The 24,486-nt window shown below is 43.0% G+C and overlaps 1 protein-coding gene across 1 annotated transcript; it reads left to right on the top strand.

Annotated features, from left to right (window-relative positions):
• Window positions 1-7,639: 7,639 nt before the first annotated feature.
• Window positions 7,640-17,557, top strand: LOC146207980 (uncharacterized). The gene is made up of 5 exons (XM_084577905.1): window positions 7,640-7,753; window positions 8,360-8,508; window positions 11,878-11,945; window positions 15,001-15,084; window positions 17,412-17,557. Exons 1-5 carry the CDS (start codon window positions 7,640-7,642, stop codon window positions 17,555-17,557), a joined length of 561 nt encoding a protein of 186 aa, XP_084434031.1.
• Window positions 17,558-24,486: the final 6,929 nt, after the last annotated feature.

The following is a 24,486-nucleotide window of genomic DNA, read 5'->3' on the forward strand; positions in this document are numbered from 1 at the left end:
TCTTCCCCTAGCGCGCAGTCAGTCGTTCTAGTACTCTAGATTGACTGAACTGGGGTTTAGTGTGAAAACGCTATTTCACGAGGTCTAACCAGGCCTTCAGGACGTGTTTGGCTTGACCCTAAGAGTGCCCTTGCCAAACCAAGCAGCAACAGCTCACCCGCACTGAAGCGCCAACTGAGGGGTGCATCCCGAGCCCAAAAAAAAGCTGCACAAATGGAGGTGGGGAGCAGCCCGAGCACCCGGCGTCTTTAATAGGTGTGTCGACGGAAGCTGACAAAAGTCCCCTCCCTCAGGCCTCGAGACAGGGGTCATTATCAGATTAGCCAGACGACAGGACTGTCTTGCTCTTGTGACAAAAACAGTGACTCAGCCCTAAAGTGATGCAACTAGCAGCTTGCTGCCCGCCATGGTTGATACGACACGTCAGACCACGCCAGGATGGCGAGTGAGCTGGGTCCTTCTACTGTCTTGGCGGAAAAAGCGCATCGTGTCCGGCGAGCGTAGTTAAATCGGGAGAGAAGATGCCGTAAACGTGTAAGCGGCTGTACACGTTACCTAATGTGTGTATATCCTGGAGCGTAACCAAATCTGAACTTAGAAGAAAAAGATCGACCAGCAGCCAAACGGAATTAAACCGCTCTTCCGCACATTTATTCCGTTTAACATTAGCTGAAACCCTGATAAATTTTTTTCTCTGTTAAGCTGAAATTGCTAAACACCAGGATTACAGCCATAAATAATTATCAGTAAGTAAAGCGTAAAAAAGCAGCAACAACGCAAAGTTCAGCAAGTAGTACAAAATTAAGGCTCTGCTTTAACAATGAAATCAGTTTAACAGAGATAAGCCCTGCCAATGTTTCATAACTCGCTTAAACACGAATCTTCATATATCTGTATTTCTTAACTCATATGTAATTTTAAGCCTGCAGTGGTTCACTGCCACATTATATGGAATACAACGTGAGAATTACAAAGTCCCACTTAACGAAGCCATACGAAAGTGCCCGAGTGGCTTACAGGCTTGCGTGTCAGGCTCAGAATGCATGCGTGCTGGAGGGTTGGATTGTCCTTACCAATGCCATAAGATATTTGCAACCCGAATTAGCGGCTCGTGTCAAAGCGACCATGTGATATTCGTGGCGTCGCATAAACCTACGCCCACTTAGCGCCTTCGATGCCTGCTGCCCCCCCCCCCCCCCCCCAACCCATGGCCTTAGTCTTTCACTCGTGAATCCGATGACGAATGGTTTGTATAACTGGGTATTTATCCCTATCTAATTAGTATTGCGAATTGAAATGTGGTTGGGGGGGGGGGGGGGGGGGGGGCACGATGACAACGAGGGATTGGAATAGTTGTGATTGCGATGGAAAAAACTCTCCGGATACTGCCGTTGACTGAGATCGGTAGCCAGAAACTGAAGGATTGCGCTACCACGCAACATCTGAAGCGGTAACGCCCCGAAGAGCAGTGTTGCACTTCTGAATTCCGAAACCCGCGTCAAGAAGCCCCAAAACCCTCTACAAATCACTAAATTTAACATTTGCATCAAAAAGCTCATTTGTGTGAAATTCACTTTTTTTTATTTTCGTCCAAATAATGTAACGCATATTCTTTGATGAGTAATTTCATTCTTGGGACAGTCTTGCCTACTTTCTGTCGGTTTGAATTAAAGTTGCAAAATTACGTCTCTCTTTTTTTACTACAAACTGCTTTTCTTAATATATAACTGAAGGAACTTCCCCAACAAGACTTCATCTCATTTATTTCAGTTTGCGAAGCGTTTTTCAACTATCGTTCCCTCATGCCGCAGGCTATAGGCGGGATTCCAGCTTTGCTGCCTGCGTACACCTTTATATCGGGCCTATCACTTGAATTGCATTGGCGAGCAGTTTGAGGGGCATTTACTCTGTCTTCGGACTCAGCCTGGAATAATTATTTATTTTTCCTCAAAGGTCCCTTCTGGGACATTGCACATGTCCCGAAATTAACATGTGATTCGTCACCTATGTTCATATTACGTTTCCTCCTTACAACTGCTCTTCTGTGTTATGTTTTTTCCCTTCAACGGTAGTTTAGAAAGACTGTACAACACATTCAACCCGTGTGCAACCTCTAATCACAGGTGAGAAGAGGCGAAGGGAGAGCAATATTAGCGTTTCAAGCGGTCAGGCGACGTATTGGCTTGACATCAGGTGGCTTAGCCCACCCTGCCGTGTGGATTTTAGACTAACAAGCACCTCTCTGAAAAAAATAAATGAGCAATGCAGGGGGTCTGTTTTTAAAAACAAATCGCTTTTCCCAAAAGCGGTTGTAATATAGCCGGCCTCATCCATCAGTGTCTTGAATCCTGAAATACATTAATGTTGTGTGTCCAAGAACGCCACATGTTCAAACCTGCCAGGTAGAGCAGCTGAAGACAAATTGCACACTTGCTGCTGGAATGAAAACAAAGGGGAAAAACTTCACGCGGTAGAGGGAATTTGTACAATCAGCACTGAGAAATAGCCCGCCGCCGCAGCGAGAAAAGTTTAATTTCCGCACTGCGGCTGAAGTTGGTTAGCAGCAAACCTCCTCGTATTAAATACTTTGGTAATAATCTGTTTACAATGTGTCCTGTTTCTCAAATCATTACAGCTGGTACACAGATAACATAATTTTTTTTCAGGAAGCGGAGCTGCTACACCTTAGCAGAACTTATTGCGCTATTCTATTTGCACTGCCATCAATTTCACTGGTAATTTTCACTTCTACCTTATAATTTAGTATGCTAAGCTTTTTCTTATGCAGGGCATCCAGATGCACCAAAATTAAGGTGATACGAAGTGAGTTTTTCTGTTTGGGAGAAAAAAAAACAAAAAGAAAGCTGAACAGGTGGGCTCCCTACCGGGTGTTATCTTTTGTTTTAGAGATCTTTTTTTTTAAGTGCTGCGATATGTGCAGCTGCGTCATTCATCTAGACTAACATCACACCCATGGTAGTGAGTATCGGTTAGTGAAATAATTAAAAGGACTGTGAAAGCTTTTATTTTTGTACTTCGGAGCTACACATTGTGAGATTGAAGGTTGTCAGCAGCAATGATAAGCCAACCGTTGAAAATTTCACATTCAGGAATTTGGTTATAGCTACGAAATCGGAAAAAATTGCATTTGGTATATGCCCATATTTTTTGGTGAATTAAATACAGCCGTAGTTTGTGTATTTGATGTTTTTCGATAAGTTTACATGATGTTAACGGTAGTACTATAGGTGTCGTGCAACAAACACCAAGCGCGCAACTTGAGGAAGCCAAATCAACGAACGTTCAAATCCAAATTTTTGCGTTGATAATTCAATATGCATATCCGACTAAGAAAACTTAAAAAGAGGGGCTGCGTTTGACGTTGACTGTCTTTTATATTTGCTTTCCAGCAAAAAAATAACCATGCGGTGTAGGTTTTAGCGATACCTCGGTATATTATATAGCCTCCTGCATTTCTAAGCTCCCATGTTCAGAAGTTTATCCCTGTCTATTTTCTTTATTTTGCATTAAAGACGGGATTTCGTCTCTCGCGAAATTTCCATTCACTTCCAACAAAGCTTAAATGAAAACGGTGTTTGGGAACAAGTGAGTCCACCTGCTCTGTCTTCGCAGGGGTTAGTCAACGTCGAGCACGTCGTTTGCAGAGCGCGACGATTGTCTGGACCGGCAGAACTGACTCCGGAACTCCGTGTTTACCTCATTAATCGTTGCCGCGGCTTAAAGCGATAACCCACGCTAGTGCTGCACTTGGCATTATAGGCCCCAGTTTAACGCGTGAGCTTTCGCCATTCACAAGCTTTGCCAAGTTCGCCTTTAGATCTAACAAATAATGCGAGCCCAAGGCGTAGTTATAACTCATATGCGCATGCAACAGTAACAGCAAATCAGCTCACTCGGACAATGTAAATTGTGCGTATAAAAGAATGACCGGCACCACTGGAAATTGATCTTTGTAACACTGTGCAGAACGCACAAAGCTCTCAAAGATGCTATTTTGTTATCTTGGACTGCGATGGCATATCAGCCCAATAAGGTGTAATGCACACGTGTAGGATGCAGCAAAAACTCGTCATTCATTGACTTGTGGGGTGATTGGCACAGACGATCAGAACGCGGAAGCGATGCAATAGAGAACACTGAACTCTCTAATAGACCCATGTCACATCTGTCACTGTGCATGGTCGTTTTATCATTGATTCTGAATCCTAGCGCGGCGACATATTTCTGATGCCGCCAGGTGAGGGCCTCTTTTATGCAGCTCTGCAAATGCATGGCGCTACGATCTTATGTCGCAAAAATAAAGAAAAGTTTTGTTCGGCGTCGCCAGAGAGGAGAGCAAACAGCTTGATTGTCAAAAAACAAGCAAAATGGTGTGGCACATACAGGCAGTTTCTTAAATATTTCTGACGACTGAACTACACCTCTGTGCACAGTTTCCTCACAAACAAATATGTGGTTTAGTTAGCGTTTTTGTTCTTGATCGAATGTGCATGACGTCAGTGGGAAATAGGTTTTCAGTATTGTTGATATAGGAATAATATTGCATGACGAAGCAGAGTGGGATACGCAATGTGTTTATTCCTTTTATAAAACAAAAAGCCAACTAGTTCCGCCTTAGGATTCGCCCAGAATTATTCTCGCTCGAATGCAATCTACTGTAATGGCTTAGCAGCTATTGTTCCGACATCTCGTAAGATGAGAATCCTGGTTCACTCGATTTGATCGACTCCCGGTACTTTTTTCATTGTGTCTTTATTTAGTTTCATCGACTGCCAGCTGGAGCACACAATCGCCAGCTACTGCAGAAAGCGTGATATTGTTTTGTATTCGCATAAATTTTTGGGTGGTAATAAAAGCTTAGTTGCGTTCAAAACTGAAATTCTTAGTCACATAAATAAGATGTTCTCTGCGTTATGTGTTGTGCTTTTATGCCATTCAAGGGAGAGTAAACGGATTGGCGCAAAAAGGCACGCGGACGCTTTGGTCTCCTTCCAGTGTGCATAAAACATATTGCTACGAAGACGATGAAGCGGACAGTGGCACGGGGCGGAGCGCTCGCGGCAGGCTCGCTGAGCATTAAATAATATTTCGTAGTCATGTCATACCGCCGTTCTGTTTCTGTTGTGTCTCCGTGTTTCATCACTTGCCATATGCCACCACGTAACAATGTAGTGGCCGTACAAAGTGACACGCCCTTTACACGCCCGAAACAGACATGGCAAGTGCTTCTGAAAAACATGTCGCCAGATATTGAGTAAGTTATTATGTAGTGATTTTCTATGATGTGTTGCAATGAACGCCGAGAGTGGAGTCTTAGTTATTCTGTGTTGAAAGTACACGTGTTTTTTCGAAAAGTACCTTCAAGTGATTCTATGTACAATTGGTGCCATGAATGATCTTTTCAACTGTCATCTTGATACATTATCAGGCTTAGTAAAGGGTGTTTCAAATTATTCGGCTGAGATTTTTCGCTCTGAAGCCGGTAAATAAATTTCGGTGTGGTCAGACCAGGTAGAGCGCAGTGGAAGGCAGATATCATTTGTGCGGTAGTGTTAAACGCAAAAGTTAATATGTAACATTATGTAGTTAACTATTTATTCTTTTTTTAAGGCATAACATTACTACATGAAATTAAAGGCTATGAGCGCTGACGAAGAGTTAAGGCAATAGGATTTCAGAAATGCATTGCGGTTGAAAATGTTGAATGCTAAAAATGTGTTTTTCACAGAATACTGAGTATCATTTTTCCAGTGCCTATTGTCAAACTGGTATCTCTGAGCTTACACGTAAATGCATTCGACGCCACACACTACGTAAACGGCGTCAGTTTTTCATTATATCAGTGGACTTAGCAACTTGCTCTTTTCGTTCAACTTGACACTGCGAACCAACTGCGAATTCTGAAGTTGTAGAAATTAAGCTTGTCTTAGTTTCCGGCAGCCTCCAATATCGCATTTTATATATGCTTCCTAGCAATAAAGATAATAATTTTCTTTGATACCTTTAGCTGATAATTTATTTGATTGAAGCCTATAATTCAAATAATGTCCGCACTTCCCACAGTCAGCTGCCGAGGCTGTTGTGAAGTATCCTGCGTTGTTTCTATAAAAAACAATGCTGTCCTTTACATTTTGACAAACCTCTATAGGATCAGCTCACTCGTGTTATCATTTGGACGCTGCAAAGCTTGTACTGATATTACAAAATTATGAAGTAGAGATAGCTTTTGGTGGCTCTACAAACGTCTTCAGCATCCTGCGAAATTACCAGGCTGTAAATGGTGCCGTTATTTCAAACTTCGCCCGAAGCTCCATATTTACATTGCTCAATATAATAATCAATGGCACCCGCGTTTGCTTAAAGGCAAGCATGGGAAGAAAAACGGAATGGAATGCAATGCTATCTTTTTGTTTTCATTTCTAAGAGTATATGCGCTAGAAATTGGTTATATTCTAGTGTGGCATGGACAGGGGTTAAAAAAAAGAATTGGTGTTGCCGTCTCGTTAAATATTTCTGAAAGGCCGTGAGGAACACATAATGGTACACTTACAAACAGAACCGTTTGACATGCCATAACAACAGATATTCTGTCTATGCAGTAGCTTCAGATGACTTGTGCACTCAAGATTCGAAATATAGAAATTTATCTTTTAAAAAATATATTTTTGTACTACGAATCTTTCCTTCCCTATCAGAATTAAGGTAAAAAACTTTGCCGAACCATGCACACCACAAGAAAAAAGACAAAACGCACCCTTTTCACATATTCAAGTACACCAACAACACCAAGAAGCTGTGTTGATTCAGAATTGAGGTCTATGTTTTATTCTTAAATCACATGATCTGCTCCCGGCATACATATTGTACACTGCACATGTACTATCGAAACTGCACCACAGGTTGGTCATTAATGTTCGAATGCCTGCCCGATGACCAGCGCGGAACACCGAAAAGAGCACATCTTCTTTGGCAGCTCTATGCAATGTATCCCCTTAGCGGGGTGCTTGGCCGGCATCAGTAAAATATTGCATTTCAAGAATTTGAGCTGACGTACAAATATAGCAGTCTGTCTTCATACTGCTTTCATTTCGCAAAACATATTGAATAAAAGGAGCTCTTTGACATCAGTGAATTATTAGCTGTGTGATATTGATAATTTGTGATGGTTCCCGTACCAGCTGGTCTCAAGCTTCTGATGTGTGGTCTATCTGCCGTGTAAGCCCTGCAACTTTAGGAAGGCCCACCTGAAGAGCGGAAATAGCCTTTCCACATGGGGTCCACCACATGTGCCTTCCATCCGACATATATTCTAAAGTGGAAACAAAACAATTGTTCCATAATAAGACAAGAGTAATGCATTTGGCTTCACGCTGCTTTGTGCTTCTGTGAACTGCATTGAAGCCTGAACGATGTCATGGTTGGCGGCTCCCCGCGAAGACGAAACAGAAGATGGAAATAATCTGATTTTTTTCTAAAATATAATTTTGTGTCAGTCGAGATAATTCAAAAGGCAATTACAGGCTCAAACTGGGGTTTTGGCTCGAAACTGTCTACGATAACAGGATGCAGAGTATAAAATGGTACAGCGCCAAGATAAAGCTCTCATTGAGAAGCCAGAATGATTCGTACTCCAGCAGTTGTCTTGGCCTTCTTTGTAGCCGTGTTGATCATAGTCTCTGACGCCGGAAATGGGCCTAATGTTCTTCCGCGGGATGTCCCAGACGCTTTTAAGGTATGACACGGCAACGACGTAAAATGTAGATATTTTCTGTGCTTTCGTATATGCTAGTATATCGGCATACACAATGACAGAAGAATGAATGTCAGCAGAGGAAGACTTTGTTGATTGACAGGATAGTGATTAGCGTTATCTATTGTGAATGATGACGTCAAATAATGGGTGACAAAATATTTTTTTCTTTTATGCCACGACAGAAGATAGCAAGAAACCATGAAAAAAATAAATAACCCGAAACTAATGGACGCCTTATGATGTCCACTCACTATTAGAGCCTTACAAATTCAGAAAAAGATGCTTAGTTCCGAGCCCTCTTGAGTCCGTAGGATCTGGAACACATGTAAAAAGATAGGAAAAAAAAAAGTCATATGGGATTGCTGATGTTCTACGCATGAAAAATGTTTGTATCTTCAATTTCCTCACTGCTGCTGCTATGCTTTTCCTATACAAAGTAGTTCTTGCGGTGAGATGTTCTGAAGTGTGCTTATAAAAATTAAATAAGGTTTTCAGACACTAAATTGTTCCACGAAAATAATCACCAAAAAAAAGATTTCTTGGCAGCCAACGTTTAATAAAGATTAATGTTAATCTTCTTTGTAGGTCTTCGCCAACTTTCCATACGGCATCGGTATCTCAGACGTAAATAACGACACCATTTTCGAATGCTTGAGTGCGAAACGAAAAGACATGGACCCTCTAGCGAAGACGGTTACTTATGTCTGGTCACTGAACGCTGGCGACGGCAAAAGGTACAAAGCAAGAGTAAAGACTAATATATTGTTCATTACAGCTTTCCTGAAATTGGGAAAGTTCAAAACCCACTATGGACACCTCCGGACTGATTTCGGGTACCGGGGGCATTCAATAAGGGCTAATAGTTGAGAAGAAAGCTTGTTCTTTTGTCGCTTCATTGTAATGCGAGCTTTACGTTCCATTTGTTTTATTCATACTGTAGGGGTGTGTTCATTAAGTCAAGTTCATACTGTAGTGTGATAATCTTCGTCATTATAACCACTGGCCAGAATCGCGTGCTGGCGAGCGACTTCTTCTCGAACGAAGGCTTTGATCTTTGAATCCAAGGGCTGTCCTCTCATGGAGTAGAATCACCTTGTGCTAGTGTAGAGATGGCGTCGTCTCTAACACCGGACCGCCGGGTAGACGCGTGCTGCTTACGAAGCTCTTCGTAGCTCTGGCAAAGTTTAATCACGTCACTGACGATGGCAGGACGTTTCCCCCAGAGCATCTGACACGCGTCCTCAGAGATACCTTCCAGGATGTTTCCGATCTTAGCCGCTTCGGACATTAGTGGATCGACGCGTTTACACAGGTCAATGATGTCTTCTATTTAACTGGTGAATGACTCGTCGGCATGCTGAGTGCGCTCACGCAAGCGTTGTTCTGCTCGAAGCTTGCGAACTGCAGAACGACCGAACACCTCCACAAAAGTCTTCTTAAATGCAGACCAAGATGGCAGGTCTGCCTTACGGTTGCAAAACCAGAGGTTCGCCACGTCGGTCAGGTAAAAGATTACGTTACTTAGCTTGATAGTGTCATCCCATCTGTTGTAACTGCTGACACGCTCATACGCCTACAATCAATCCTCGAGTCCTGGTCGGCCGTGCCACTGACGAGGCATTGATCACGTTGCCGTGGAACACGAGAACACAGGACCATAGTTGGGATGGGCGACGATGTCGAGGTGGTCTCGTCCGGCATGATGGAAGCAGAGGGTAATGTGCGGCTTCTTAGTTCCAGGGTGGATGGGAACGTACCCAGCAGCACCTGCACCAATTGTAGGAGTGTGTTTATTAAGTCAACCCAGATGGATCCAGCCGCTCAGGATGAACTCGCAGCGGAGCGTCAGGCGTAGCAAAGCACCAAGAGAGCGACCAACTTCTTCATCCTCGAGTGCGCCAGCACGCGATTCATGCCAGTGGTTATGATGACGAAGATTATCACACTACAATACTGTTAACCATCTATATAAGCGTCATCACAGGGAGGGAAACATGTAAAAATACAAGTACAATTTTCTTCGCCAAAGTACACTTTACAACAGGATTACAGGTTTGCACAGCAATCTTCTAGGTGCGTGCTAACACCTATTTCAGATTTTTCTTCCTCTGTTTGGCTCACAACGTCTCTTGGCAATTGGTTTCAGATTTCTACTGCATCTGGAAAAAACGAGTAGGGTAGACATCAGTGCATGCAATAATAGGTTGCCACAGCTTACTGTGAGTTTACCTTACTTCATTAACAGCTTTCAGTAGCCGCTGATCGAAGGAGTCTTGTAATGTTGTCATTTATTGCAACTTTATTCGTAAGCAACAGAACGCTCCAACAATGCCGAAAGATTTAACTACCACTGTTTGAACTAATCAGTTCAAAAGTTCAAAAGCAAAAAACATAAACAAGGAGTTGTAAAGCATCATTTGCATATTTGAGTAGCTACCGAACAAAATTTGTTACGATAGGAATCCTAACTCCTATGTTAAACATGTCGCAACATAACAGTTACAGCACATGTTGTAGGGCGTAAAACGATATGTTGGTATTAACACTTTTTGAGATATCAAGAAATATGAGCCTCAGAATTCCGAATTCACCCTCTGATAAATGTTTCGTTCTACCTACACCCTTAAAATGTTTCCAGAAAGCAGTGAAGCAGAAAAGCATTTCAGACGGTTTCAAGAATGAAATTTAAAAACCTATATAGGCTCTTAAGGTCTCTACCAACGTCGATAAATAAATGTATAAGAGCGGGTTACACTACGGTAAATAAATCACCTTGGATGCTTCAGAGGAGGGATACAAAACGAAACGATGCTGCGTGCCGCGCCATCAATATGAATTTTAGCAGCATATTATAGCGAAATAGTGAGTCGAAAGTACTTGAAACTGAGCTATTTGAGCACACCGCCGACAAGAACAATTAAACACCTTGTAATATTAAAAATATTACAAGGTGTTTATCTCTCTTCTACTATCATACTCACGGTAGGCAAGGAGAATCATTATATACGTTTCACGATCGCAGCAGTGGCGAAGTTGGTTAAAGCGCCTGGCTGGGGATCCGAAGGATGGAAGCTGGATTCCCTGGAGGGACACTTTTCTTTTTCTGATGGCTTCATCACGGTGATTGATAAGTGACACATTATCGCACAGATCCGAAGCACAGATTCCGCGCACAACTCTCGAAAACGGAATTTCGTTCAATGGGTCTAGAAAGGCTGTCGCTTTAAAGCGAAGCATTAAATTTGAAGCTTCAGTTATAGGTCTAATAATCTAAATGTTTACCACTAAAACATCTCAATTAAACCTGCCTTCTTATTATGGATGCTTTAGGGTATTGGACGACAGTTCTAATGAGAACGCTGCCTGAAGGAATGATAACAGAAAATATAGTCAACGGACACGCTCACTGACAATGTTATTATTTTGACGTGGTAAAGCTGCTGAAAATAAACTGACCATGCCCCCTTTCTCGGAGTTCCACGCCGGTAAGGTAAGGGACTACTATGAGCGGGCGCATTGAATATGTGGACCACTGATGTGGGCATTGAAGTGGGCAGTCACGCGCTCTGAGCCGCTGTGCAAAGGCACAATTCATAACTGAGGACAAGTTAAAAGTGTTCTTAATGTAGGAGGTGCAGTAACATTGGGATATCGGTGGCATAAGCATGTAAACAATACGAATAGCAAACGCGGAAAAAGGTCTTAGAGAGGGAACGTTTTAAGAGAAATTTAATTTGAGTGCAGCTTTTTTCTTTTACAAGAGCATTCAGAGCAATAGCAATTAGGATGCCTCGTCGCTTACATCAACTTTGCACGTGGATTGATCAATACGGCAAACATATAGCGGGTAAGGAGAAGAAGGCTTGTCACTAAAACCTCGAATTGTATGTCCAAGCAGTGTTGTTCAGTACCATTTTGACGGAACCAAGAAATACTGTCATTTGGCAATGCACACCACTCACTAACTGTTTTGAAATTATAGAGACGCGGAGCAAAACTAAGTTTTTCATCTCATTTAAGTACAAAGTGTCTGAAAAAGTTCCTTCGCTCGGAGCAGTTGATAAATCAGTTAATTTTCGCGTCTAATGGTTCTTATTTCTCAGGAAACACGTCGGCTTTCACCACACAGCCGGAGCTACGCCGGATGCCACTAACTTCACTGTGGGCCATGGTAAACCTCTCTGATTATTTTCGATATACATCTAATAAAAGCAATAACCGCCGGCTCCACTTATAAGCAGAAGGAGAAAAGACGATATCTTTTCGTCAGCTCAACAATCAGCCCTTCACCAACAGTAACTATACGAAAGCTGGGAAAGCGATGTTTGTTTTGTAAAGATTTGACCTTCTGGTTGTTGATATTCAGAGATCAGGTTGAGCTAATTAGTTATAAAAGCATCTGGAAAGTGAAAGAAACGAGTTAGTCGGTACACGAATGAGTGGTGAACTTGCAAGAGAAAAGATGCAAGTAAAGGAGCAACACCGTGATCGTTTCTCTAAGGCGCATTTCGAAACCTTTAATGAACGTAGCAACTGCGGCAGTCTATTGCGAAAACACGATAGCATTGCACCCTCGAGTGAGTGGCTTCCTTCATAATGGACTACGCAGCTGATGCTAGACCAGGTACAAACAATATACTACAGAAATTAAATGAGGAAACAAGACTTAATTTTGCTGTTCAGTTGTTTGTATAAGTTAAAATTAGTCTTCCGTAATGAAGAAATATCAGGAGACATTTACATTTTTTAAGGCAGTGTAATGTTTAGAGAAAGTTTTTTTTCCCGCCTTGTTGATATATTTCTCAGGTTTGGCGTCGGCCCTGAAGTCGCAATGAAATGAGCAGAGTGCGCATGAAGCACGACATCAATTCCCTGCTATTTCCACGATCGAAGGTAGCATTTGGTGCGCTAATGAAGCTGTCATTATGTGGGAAGCCCCGGCCATGGTGTCTCTGTGTTAGCACAACAGTACCTTAAAATGATATTTTGTTGTTAAAATTGCGGTATTAAGACAGACCTTCTACATGAAGATATTCTAACTGAAGCTTTCCGTATGAAGATTTCATTATTTGGAAAGCCTTCCTCTTTGAGTGATATGCAACATTCGGAGTCTAAATAGATGAGGCATAAAAAAATTTTCATATTAATACTGAATGGATATGGCATCATACATACCATACGGAAATGTTATGTTAAAATATGAAGGTGTAAATAAAACACACGAAAAAATTTGGAGGACGCTTATGCTTCGCCTTCAAGAGTGGAACGCGATAGCGTTATTGCGCCTCGTCGAGAAAACTTATTAAACGCAAGGGTATTGGGGCATCCTTCCACCGGTACCCGCGCTGCCCGAAGGGGAGAAGCGGGTGAGCGAAGATAGTGATCCAAAGAAAGGAAAGACGCTTGGTTCTACAACCCGTGAGGGTGCACGGCGAAACGTCAGGGGCGAGTGGCGCGCCACGTGTCGGGGCAGCGCCGCACATTGCGAGGAGCGGTTCTTCTGTGTTTGCCGCAAGATGGCTCTGCATGTGCGCAGAAGAAATGTAGCGGAAACTTACTTCGCTACTCGTGTAACTGCGACTTCTGTAAGTAACATGCTCATAATTACCGTATACACCGCAGTATAACGTTCTACGGCACGTTTTTAAGGCAACACCGCATTCCCTAGAAGCGCTTTTGTACCGCTTTCAAGCATCGAACTTGTGACTTTTGGGACATACTGCAAAGAACACTGAAAAAAGACCTGCCACTAGACCCCCGAGGAATTCGTTTCCTAGCTGTGGAAAATGATGAAGGCGTCCCTTTCGACGCAATAATGCTGATGGGATTGCACTGTATATGGAAAGCCTGCATGGCAGCGCGACACGCCGACATTGATGCAAGGCCAGTACTTCTGCGAATCCGTTGCGGCGTTCGTGGCAACCCACAAGAATGTGTACCCGGTGCCCGAATGGGTATCGAGAATTGAGCCCCTTATGCACATGAAGAGTTTTTAGCTCCTTTACATCAGTCGAGGTTTGGCTGGAAGTTTTAGCCCATACCGACGCTATGTACATTCTTCTCAAGTGTTCTTTCACTTTTGTTGTGTAGCGATGTATGTCTAAGCAGGCAATAAAAAAACAAAAAAAAAAACTCGTGGCTGAGTGGTAGCGTCTCCGTCTCACACTCCGGAGACCCTGGTTCGATTCCCACCCAGCCCATCTTGGAAGTTGCTTTTTATTTATGAAGTGCATGCCGGGATTTATCGCTCACGGCCAACGCCGCCGACGACACCGGCTTTTCTGCGATACGAGCTCCTTAACGCTACCGCGTTAAAAAATTAAAGCGTACGAATTTTTACGACTTCCTGATGATAGAGATTCTCTATTGTATTGCGGTAGGTAGGCTACACCACAGCCCACAGAATGACAGTACGGAAGTAACGGCTAGGGAGGCCATTACGAGTGCACCTTCTCTAGCATCCGTCGCTGCCTAAGTTTATGGTAGTAATTCCTAAAGCTTGAGCGTGAATACGACGTCGAACAAAAGAATTCATTAATAATATAGAGCTGGCATTCATTGGCATATTGGCAGTGCCAATTCGAGTTCCGTAATTGCATTCGCGCTTAACTCGTACAAAGAGCAATAACATCTTTAGCCATTCATGGCATTAGATTCGTTTAGTACTGATGGATTTCTGTACCCAAGGTATGACCGGCAGAAGGTGATATTTTAGAGACCAAGAACAGGGGCCATTTTATAAAAAAATCTAGCAAACACCTGCACTTAACAGAGGTAAATGGTGAGAAAAAGTATACAAATATACCTCCCTTGCTCCTATTTTTGTAGAAAATTAGGAAATTCACAGAAGCAAACGTGTCAAACTCTTTTCAGTGTTGATAACGGCGAAGAACTGCACAGAGCAAAGAACACTAGCTGCGGCATGCTACGGTGTTACGGGAAGGCAGGTCAACCGACAAGGATAAGGATACTTTTTTGAAGACAGGAACACGAAACTGGAGAACGACGTGCCAAGTACTTTGCCAGTTAGCCGCTGGAGCAACCTGTATAAGCATAATATTATTCACACCTTCCAAGGCAAAAACAGAAAAGGCAAGCACAAGTATCGGTTCTCATACCGCTGGATATACATCAAATATTTAAAGTCCCACAAGTCTTCGCTGAAATGGGACGATTGCAAGTTTGATTTTACAAAAGTGTGCAGTAATATCCATCCGCTTTCACAGACTCTGACGAGGTTGAAGTTGCCTATTTTCGCTGGAGCGACTACAAGGACTGTGCAATCACGGAAGTACCGCACTACGAACATCGTAAGTATACAATGGAACTTGTTCTAGCGCGTTTCTTCATAACACGCCATGATCACAGACGCACATGTTACAGTTTCTCACATCATCGTCTGAAAAAGTGGTGACTTACGTGAAAGCATGCAAAGATAAAATGGATATTTCCACTTCTTACCCTGCCGTGCTGACGAAAATGGTTGCTACTGCAAGTGGGAACAAAAGAGATGAGCTGGGTAACTAGACCTCAGGTGAAAAAGCTGTCCGTATATCTAAGCTGTTTCACCTGCTGTTAGTAAGATCATGAAAAATAAAGCTGCTTCAATGACGGCAGCAAATACAGTATTTTGCGTTTTTAATTGTGAACACTTTCAAAGATTTTTCTGTTTCAACTGCTGGCCTGCTTGCGGTGAAACTGCGCACAGAGCTGCGTATAACGATAACTCTTCAGTCGTTTCACGTTTTAGAATGATGCTTATTCGGTTGAGCCATGAATGATGCAAAACCGCAATAACCGACATAGAAAGCGATGAACTAAAACCTGCAAAAGCCACCTCCTCGCTAGAGAGCGTTGGTGGCTCTATCTCTATTTGATTATTGCCTGCGTAGAAAGGCAGCCGCCGAGGGCGGGAGTCAATCCCGCATTCTTGGGAACAGCAGCCGAGCACTGTAATCACTGCGCCAGCCTGGCGGGGCTTAAAGCTACCATCGAAAAGAGCACTTCTTATTTAACATTTTTCGGGTTCCAGTGTTTTACATTTTAGATGCGCCAACCTGGCGCATCTATAATGTAAAACGGTAAAACGGGCGCCATTTACATCTATAATGTAAATGGTGCCACCCTGAAAATGAATACATGCCCGAGGTGCTTAAAAGGATTTCTTAAAGTTACACTGCGCCACTGTTTACAAAAATCGGGCTTTTTGCAGAAAACCACAGTTTTCAACAAAAACAGAAAATGGGGCGAGTTGGAATGAAACCGCAGTAAAGCATCGCGAAACACAGGAAAAGACACGAGCACTGTCTAACAACTGAATTCTTATTTCTAGAAAGGTTATTTAATTAGGCGCTAAAAACAACACCCATATCCAAAATTAAACTCATCATAAAACCGCCAAGCCTTTTAAAAACCATAAATGTGTGCAAAGGGAGGCTTAATCGCGTCATGAAAACAAATCTCGTACATGACAAGCATCTCTTGCCTGGGCGCTCGATATTCACCGAGAGCACCAAACTCTTGTTCTACCAGATCAATAAAAGGCGAAGCTACAGAGGTGTCACTTTTCTTAACAGGAAAGCCTAAACTAGCTCTCTGCATATCGGACGTATGTGTCATGTTGAAATCGGGGAAACAATATTTACACTTCCTGCAGTGCGCAGCAAGATTGGATGAAAAAGTCGCTTTAACAGATGTACGGCTGTTCAAACAACCACTCAGTTATACAACAGCCTGTCGGGTCTATGTGTTTCACCGCAGGATAGTGGCATCTCGCGATTAATCCTCCCTCTGCCTGTGCGTACCCTTTTTAAAGGGCTTGGCGGTTTTATAACGAATCTGGTTTTGTTTTGGTTGTTGTTTTTAGTGACCATTTAACTAACGTTTTTAGAAATAAAAATTCTATTGTGCGATAGTGCTCGTGTCGTCCTCTGTTCCTCTTCGGCTGGTGTTTCGCGCCAGTTAATGATGATGACCGCAGTCTTTAATGCTTCGAACTCGAAAATCAGATTGAAATTAGGCAGAACAGAGCAGAAATAGCCTCTTTTCAGGAGACATACGCAGCCCACGCGCGACGGGGCTCACCGCTGGTCACGCCGCCACCTGTGGTTGACTAAGACTTCGCGTGACTACATTTTGAGGACCGGGTAAACTGCCGATGCTGCTCCGTCGTTACGCTGCTAGTTGATTGCAGCACTGTGTGGCTTTGTGAAAGTTATGACACTCATTTTCCAGTCTAATGCCATAAGAGGTTTAGTGTATCCGTACCATACGCAGGTGTTGTATGCATAATCGAAACAATAGCTCCACAGACGTGATCAACAAATAATCTACTTAAAAGATCTAGAGTTTTAGCACATCTGAAAACCGCCTCAGTGTCCCTTTAAATTGGTGCATCACTTCTGAGTGACTGACAATGACGGTAAATAGTTCACTTGTGCACCGTATACATGATAAGTAAAGCTTATATTTACAACGACGAGTGTCATCATGGTTACTATACAGTTCTGTTAATCCTCTTCGCGCTTTCTATATACCGGAAGGTTATTTCAGGCTGTTAGTTATAGTAATATTGCTCCCTTGTCTCCGTGTGACAATGAAATATATTTCATACTGCCAAACTTTTTTCTCCTTGCAGAATGCACGCTCTGGGTTTCGAAGAATGTCGTAAACATGGTACCAGTTCATTGCCTCGAGATGTTTCACGACATATGTGGCGTGATGGTGCCGCTGCGTGAAAGTAAACTCTGTCCGGAAGACGAGACCGTGGCCGAGGACTACTAGGGGCAGTGATGCTTAGACTGATGATAGCAGCTGCCGTTTGTGGCATTAGTCGGGGCCAACTGCTTTCCTCACTCTTCATTAAACTGCCTTGCAAATTTTTAAAAATACGAAATGTTGGATGACACTGTATGATGGCATACGGCTCACGAAAAATCGCGGTAAATGCTTAGAACTTGCTAAGATGTGATGGTGAAAGCCTCATTGGATGGTTGGTTCAACGTTTTACATCTTTTATTCAGTTTTCATTGCATCACAAACTTTCAATACAAACCTCAATAACCAGAGCACCTATCTTCCAAATCGCCTTCCCGAAGCCGGTTACGAACAGCGGCAATTTAAGGCGCTCTAGCCTCTTCTATCGTAGCGTACATTTTCAATGTTCCTCGCTTGCGACTGGGAACTGGTGAGTCGGCACTTATAGTGATATGAAGTTCTGAACCCACGCAGCGACGAATGCAAGTCGAGCAAGCGCGCTGCGATAGTTCTTGCGCCGTCGGCATGTCTATCAAGCGTTGGCGCCCTCCCGCACCACCCCTGACACTTTCCTCCTCCTATCCCCGCAGGGCAGATTTCCTTTCCTTTCCTTCGAAGCGCCCTGGCGTACTTAAACTAGGCAAGAGGAACTATGGACGTGTTCTCAGGATGTCGCCAAAGATTATAGTGCGTCACAAGCAAGGCTCTATAAAGACCATCGGATAAAAAGCCCATATATGTAACTGCAGGGTGGAACACATTGACCCAGTGTAGAACTCAAGAAACGACAAAAAAGTTAACTCTGAACGCCAGTTTTCCTTTGTAGCGAAATGAGTCAGTGCCTTTCCAAACAAACAATAATGTGGGGAAATACTGCACATTTACAACCAGTAAGAAAAGCCTGAAAAGAATATTCGTACAGGCATGCACCAAGTGGCTCAGATATATTTAATCACATACTAAACTCGACACAACAAGCATCGAACCCAACAATATTCTTGCTGTCGGCCCCAATGTAAAACGTGCAATCATTTGCAAAGGGACACAATGGTCCAAATTGCTGCAAGCAATATTAAATAAGCACGAACTGATACGTTCAAATTTTAGATTAACATTTGCGTTTTGTCAACGAAAACTAATCTTGTTGGCAGTTGTGTAGGTCAGTAAACAAATGCAACCGCCCTAGACTCAATGTTCCCGGGATCGCAAATTATAAAAAAGTCTTTCATTTTACTTTCGTAAAATAAATATTCGAAACATTTCTGAGCACGTGGCGGGTGGATAGTGTTTTGTTGTGGCTCAAGGACAAAGGAAGTGGAAAAATCCTCCATGCACGGCACGTGGTTTAATTATGACATGTACAACGAGCCAAAATAATGTGAAGGTCTTTATAGCGTGAGTGATTTAGATACAGCACCGAAACGAAAGCATGCGTAAATCAAAGTTATATTTAGAAAAAAAAAAAGAGTAACAGCTTACTTCGTGGCAAAGAGAGAGCTGTGCGTAATGTTAGATGGGAAAAACCTATTCCTTTTTAGAAACGAAGCGTCAGGATATGTTTACTCAAAGTTTACCTTATATCTAAGCCAGTTTCTTATTGCGATTCGACAATTCTTTCGCAAGTCGTTCCTCTGTATAAGGAAACAGTCTTATGTCATCCGAGCGCAGTATATCCTGAGGAAAAATCCCTAAGGTACTGCACTTGAGTGCGTTTGTGCAAACTCCTATAAAGCATCCGCGGGTTTCTGAATCAACAGATATGCTGAGACCTTATGATTTAAGCTAGGAAACTTGTGTGCAGGAGAGGGCGGTGATGCTATTAGAAAGATTTAATGTAGAGACAGAAGTTTTGTTGTGAATATTTGGAAATTAAGAATTGAAAATGTTCTAATAACAACGATTTATACTTAGACGCTATAATATATGGGTCTTGGCAGCGCTAATGGGACCGCCAGTACATACTGAAATTCACCTTGGGTGTCCACAGGATACGTGCACCGCTTGGCTACCTGAGTTTTGTGAGCGGACGATTGAAAAATGCTGCTATGAAAATAAGAATCAGAAAATACAAAAAAAATGTAATCAGTAAGGAAAAGAAAAGAAAAAGCATAAGACAAAATGGCAATAACATAGCAAAGCCGATTTTATTGGGTGAAATGAAATTTAGACGCTTAGCCGTTAATTGCGAATTGCCCCGCTGTCCTCTTTCTTATCACATCACAGGCAAACATGCCATGTTTACCTCTATTATACATTAAGGATTTCCTTTAACCAACTAGAACGAAATCGCATGCATGATCTAGTGCTGGCCTGCCTGGCTCGTAACCCTATAGTCGCTGTTTGGATTCCTGTTTAATAACCCAAATTTTATAAGAACCTAATTTGATACATTTGCCTATTTACATCAGCGCAATAGGGTGAGGCTGTCACCTGATAAGCACGATTTGCCTTGTGTTTTAATTCACAGTAAGGATCGTGTGACGCTAAGGCTGTCTCAATGAGTCGCAGTTTATGTGCGCAACAATACCGTCAGCAATTAGACAAGGCCATCTTAGCCGCGAAAAGGGATATTTATCGCTGTTGTGTTAATACTGCTTTAGTGCAAAGTCCGGTTTGGCAGCGTTTCAGTACCTCGCAAGCCGAACCGATTATGAGTGATAATCTATGTGCGGTCACATTTCCGCACCTTGAAACTTGCAAATTCACCGCACCTGTAGTTGTGGTGCGGCGTAGGGGAATTGATTTCGCTTCCTTGCGCAACGTATTCGGTGATTCGCACCTCACATGCAATGTTTTTGATTTTCCACCCGCGCGTTTTGAGACAATATTTGCGTTGTTGGAGCGGCAAAAATCCTCGAAACAGGGCTCTTGCTTGAACTTCCAGTTAATAGCTTGATCGCCAGACGAATCGCAAAAAAAATTATTACCGTCAACAGTTCAGGTTAATGTGGTGCAACATAATCTTCGCACGTGAAAAACCATCGAAGGACACGTTGTTTCCTAATATATAGTCCAGTGGCAAGATATCGTGAAATTCGTAGCGCTGTATTATGATTTCAGCCCTTCTTATTCAGAATCCTGTTTAGAAAGGGTAACGGTCTTCGTTTAGTAATTACTCAGTTATTCGAAGAACGGTTTCTAAAATCGTTCACTGAGGAAATCATCCCTTGAAAATGCCTTGCTGCTTGCTCGTCATCTCATATTGATTTTTGACAGAAAGATAAACTGAATGAAACACTCAGTACGTATTCAAGCATAACCTTAATATCTATTCTAAAATCACATTTGGGTTCTCCGCTTAATTGGTTCAATGTAAAGTACAGCTAGAAAAACAAATTGCCTGTAAGATACAGAAGACTTCTACAAGGACTAAAAGGGCGAGGCTCTCAGTCAAAGTGTGGCCGGAAAGGAGCCAGCTAGAAACAAAATAAGTGTGTTAAGAAAGCGGAAAATAAAAAAAAAATGGAACAAGAACTGGGAATGAAAAGTACGCGCTTCTTCATTTATATAAATGTATGGCCGAATACGCATACCTTTGTGTGGATGATGATCGATACTGGCATTCTGCTGTAAGACTGTGCTACAGTTGACTACTCGGCACCGTCAGAGGGTTGTGCAGAGCAGATCGCGTGCCTTGCCAGCTCAAAATCACGAGAACGACCAGCAGAACATGGCGGAAAGTAGAGTTGCTCCATATAGGAATTAGGGCGCTTTGGTTTAGATATATGATGAAAACATCATTCTAAGGCAATCAATTGAGGAAGATGAGTTGTATTTGCCGTTCTTACACGTGTGCTCACCTAAATTCACAGGACACACTGGGAGATGTACTAGGTAGTCTTAGGTGCTTTCGTTTACACTATTGCTAGCACCACAACTGCATGGCCAGAAAAGAAAACAGGTTTAATTAATCGGACTGCAGGCGGTCACTACTGCTACAGCAATTCCTTGAGCTTTACGACACAAGCAGGGAGCGGAAAGGGGGAGGGGGGTAGAGGGAGGGTGTTTATTCTGGTCTGGGACAAGCTGGCATCGTAAGAAGCAGGTAAGATAGCATACGTTTATGACTGCAGGAACATGCTTTTAGACAAAAACTAGTTTTCGCTGTCTGTATGGCACGCATACGACCGCATGATACAATTGAGATTTCGGGAGTATTTTTGACTGACATTTCGGACAATAGATATGCTCTAACTTCCAACAAAAGCAGGTGCTTTTACGAAGATTTAAAATAGAATGTAGTGCACCTAGCGTTTTAGCACTAACCCTGTCTCTCTTGGGTCGTGTGTCGCGGTTTTTGCGTCTCGCCTTTACAAATTTCGTCTGCTAGAAACGCAAGCGCTTTAACAGGTGCATAATTATAGAGTTCTTTACACTGGAATGGTAGCTGGATGATAAAAAAAATTAATATATAGCAATTTCTCAACCATGACCCTTTTTTGAAGAAAGGATTGCAGGAGTACCTCTTTTTCATGCATTTCATTTAAGCTCTGGCAGGGCAACAAAATATTTAATAGATAATATTAAACAACCCGCAGTACGAATGGTTTTCTGGTCTAAATTTGACCTCGACCATAATAATGAGTTAAATGATTCATTGTTCAAAAAAACACGCAATTTGCGAAAATGTAGGAAACTTACTTTTGGAACACGACTGGCGCGCAGTTTTGTCTAGACGGTTGCTAATTGTGTGCATAAATGATAGCAAATAAAATATCTATATGTTAATCGGCATAGGAAGAATTAGTATTTAAAGACCTTTAAATTGGAATCTGTTGTAATGATGCGGTATTCAAAGAGTAACTAGGTCAACAGTTCCTGCTACGAATATTCCTGTTGATAGTAAACTACGCTAGATATTATGACTGTAATTGCCTGCAAGATTCCTTATTAGGGCTATTCTTATCCACCTGACAACCCCTTCAGAATGACAAAAAGCATATTTAACACTATTGCGCCCAAACAGAAGTTTTCCGATTTGGTTTGGTTTATGGATTATTGCTATAGCGTTAACGCAGAAAAGCCGGTTTCGACGTTGCGGTTGTAACGCAAAAAGTTAGGAATAAACAAACAATAAGAGTTTTTCTGAAACCCTCGGAGTCGAACACGGTTCTTTCGCAGTGAGAGGCGAGCATCACTCTGCCACAGAACCGCTTTTTTTTTTTTTTGGCATGGGATTTATTACAAGTGGTTATGTACAAACAGGCTGTGTACATTACCCTGTTCGCCACAGAACCCCATTACGTCCCTCCGAATAAACGTGGACCTAATGTATCTATTGCCTTGTGACTGTCAGTTAATGTTTAGGCGGGTATTTTGAAAGAAATCAATTCCGGCAGTAATAGTTAAGCGAGTAGCAAAGAATATTTCCGCTTTGCTTACCTGGGATGCGGTGCTCACTGGAAAATTACTTCGATTGTGCGGCACTCCCGCAACATATGGCGCAAGCCGCCACCCGATTGAAAGCCCTATACATTCATCCATCGTATTCAAAGCATTGGGGTTTAAGGACAGAGGAGAAAAACAGACTACATACGCTAAGAGGAAAGAAATAACCAATCAAAGGGTATCTGTTAGGTAGTTAAAATCAAGGCAGGAGGGAAGTTTCCGCATTCACTAAATGAATAAAAATGAATGATGTGTCATGAGAAGTACGTCTTTGTCAGGCTAAAGAGCACGAGAAGGCGGTGCGAACGAGGCACGATAACGTTAACGCTTTGAACGCTTAAATTTCAAGCTTAAGAGTCCTGCAATTTTTAACCTCTCAAAGGGACTGAGACTATCAGAAATGCCGTATAAGGCCCCACAGATTTCGAGCCCCTCGGGCTCTCTAACAGGGATTGGCTCCGCACAGTACACGGGAGTCTTGCCTTTCTTTTCCATCGAAAGTTCGCCGCCGCGGCAGGGATTCATCCCGTTGCCTTGTGTACAGTAGTCGAGCGTCATAGCCACAGTGTCACAGGGGCGCAGCAGTTATCTCTGGGCGCTGAGGGCGCTGCTTTCTAAAGAAAATGGCCGCGAGCTATGGTTTCAGCCGATCAGTGACAATTCGAATCAGAAAGACAATATTAGAAATCGGTGCGAAGCAAACCATACGGCTACGACAACACAATACCTTGTTTAAATCAGAACAAAGAACAGGTAGAGCACAAAACACTTGCAGGAATAAGACGATGCGAAACAGTGAAGGATTTCGAGCGATACAAGAAACATTGCTTTCCGCATGGCAGCAACTCGCATAAAAACCCCTAACCTCTCAGGAGGCACCGCTTCTTTGTGCCATAAGACTCCACTCCACCGTCCGTATCCATCCCACTGGGCCGTGCCCCTCGTCGACCGCGCAACAACTCCCAGCAGGCTCTCCCTCCGGAATTTCCCTGCCTCGCTTCCGTCACCCTTATCTACTCCAACTGCCTCATTGATCTCCTGCCGCCACAGAGGCTGACAACTCGCCTTCGCGCAGTTTAGCTTCCCGCGCATGCAACAAGACATATAAAAAAGTGTGCGTGTAGTTTGAAACAGCAGAGGGGCCGCGGGGACCTCGCAACGTTTAGAGAGAATATTCGATACTACCTTTGCGCTCAGCAGGCCAGGAGTACCTTGTTGTTTGCGTCGCCGCTAATGCACCCGAAATATTGTTGCGAAGAAGAAGATCGGTAGTGGCGCGAGAGGAGCCCTCGCGCTAGGCCAGACATTAAATCGTCGTTCATCCTGTCGCCTTGGTGTGCCGTCTCTCTGCTTGTCACCAGGTAACATTTTGGTTGGAGGTGCGGCCGTATGTCATCCCCATCCTCGCCTTGAAGCATCGACGCCATCTGTAAGCCGAGACCATCAACCGAGTGCCTTGGGACATCGCCGAGCAGCTACGCCCCAGCCCTTCCTGCCCAGACCCGACCAACCCGATCGTTCATCCCGTCGCCATGTTGTGGCGTCTCTTTGCTTGTCACCGCGTAACA

This window comes from Amblyomma maculatum, chromosome 1 (assembly GCF_055883805.1).
Source record: "Amblyomma maculatum isolate TAMU_Amacu chromosome 1, ASM5588380v1, whole genome shotgun sequence".
Taxonomy (NCBI): Eukaryota; Metazoa; Arthropoda; class Arachnida; order Ixodida; family Ixodidae; genus Amblyomma; species Amblyomma maculatum.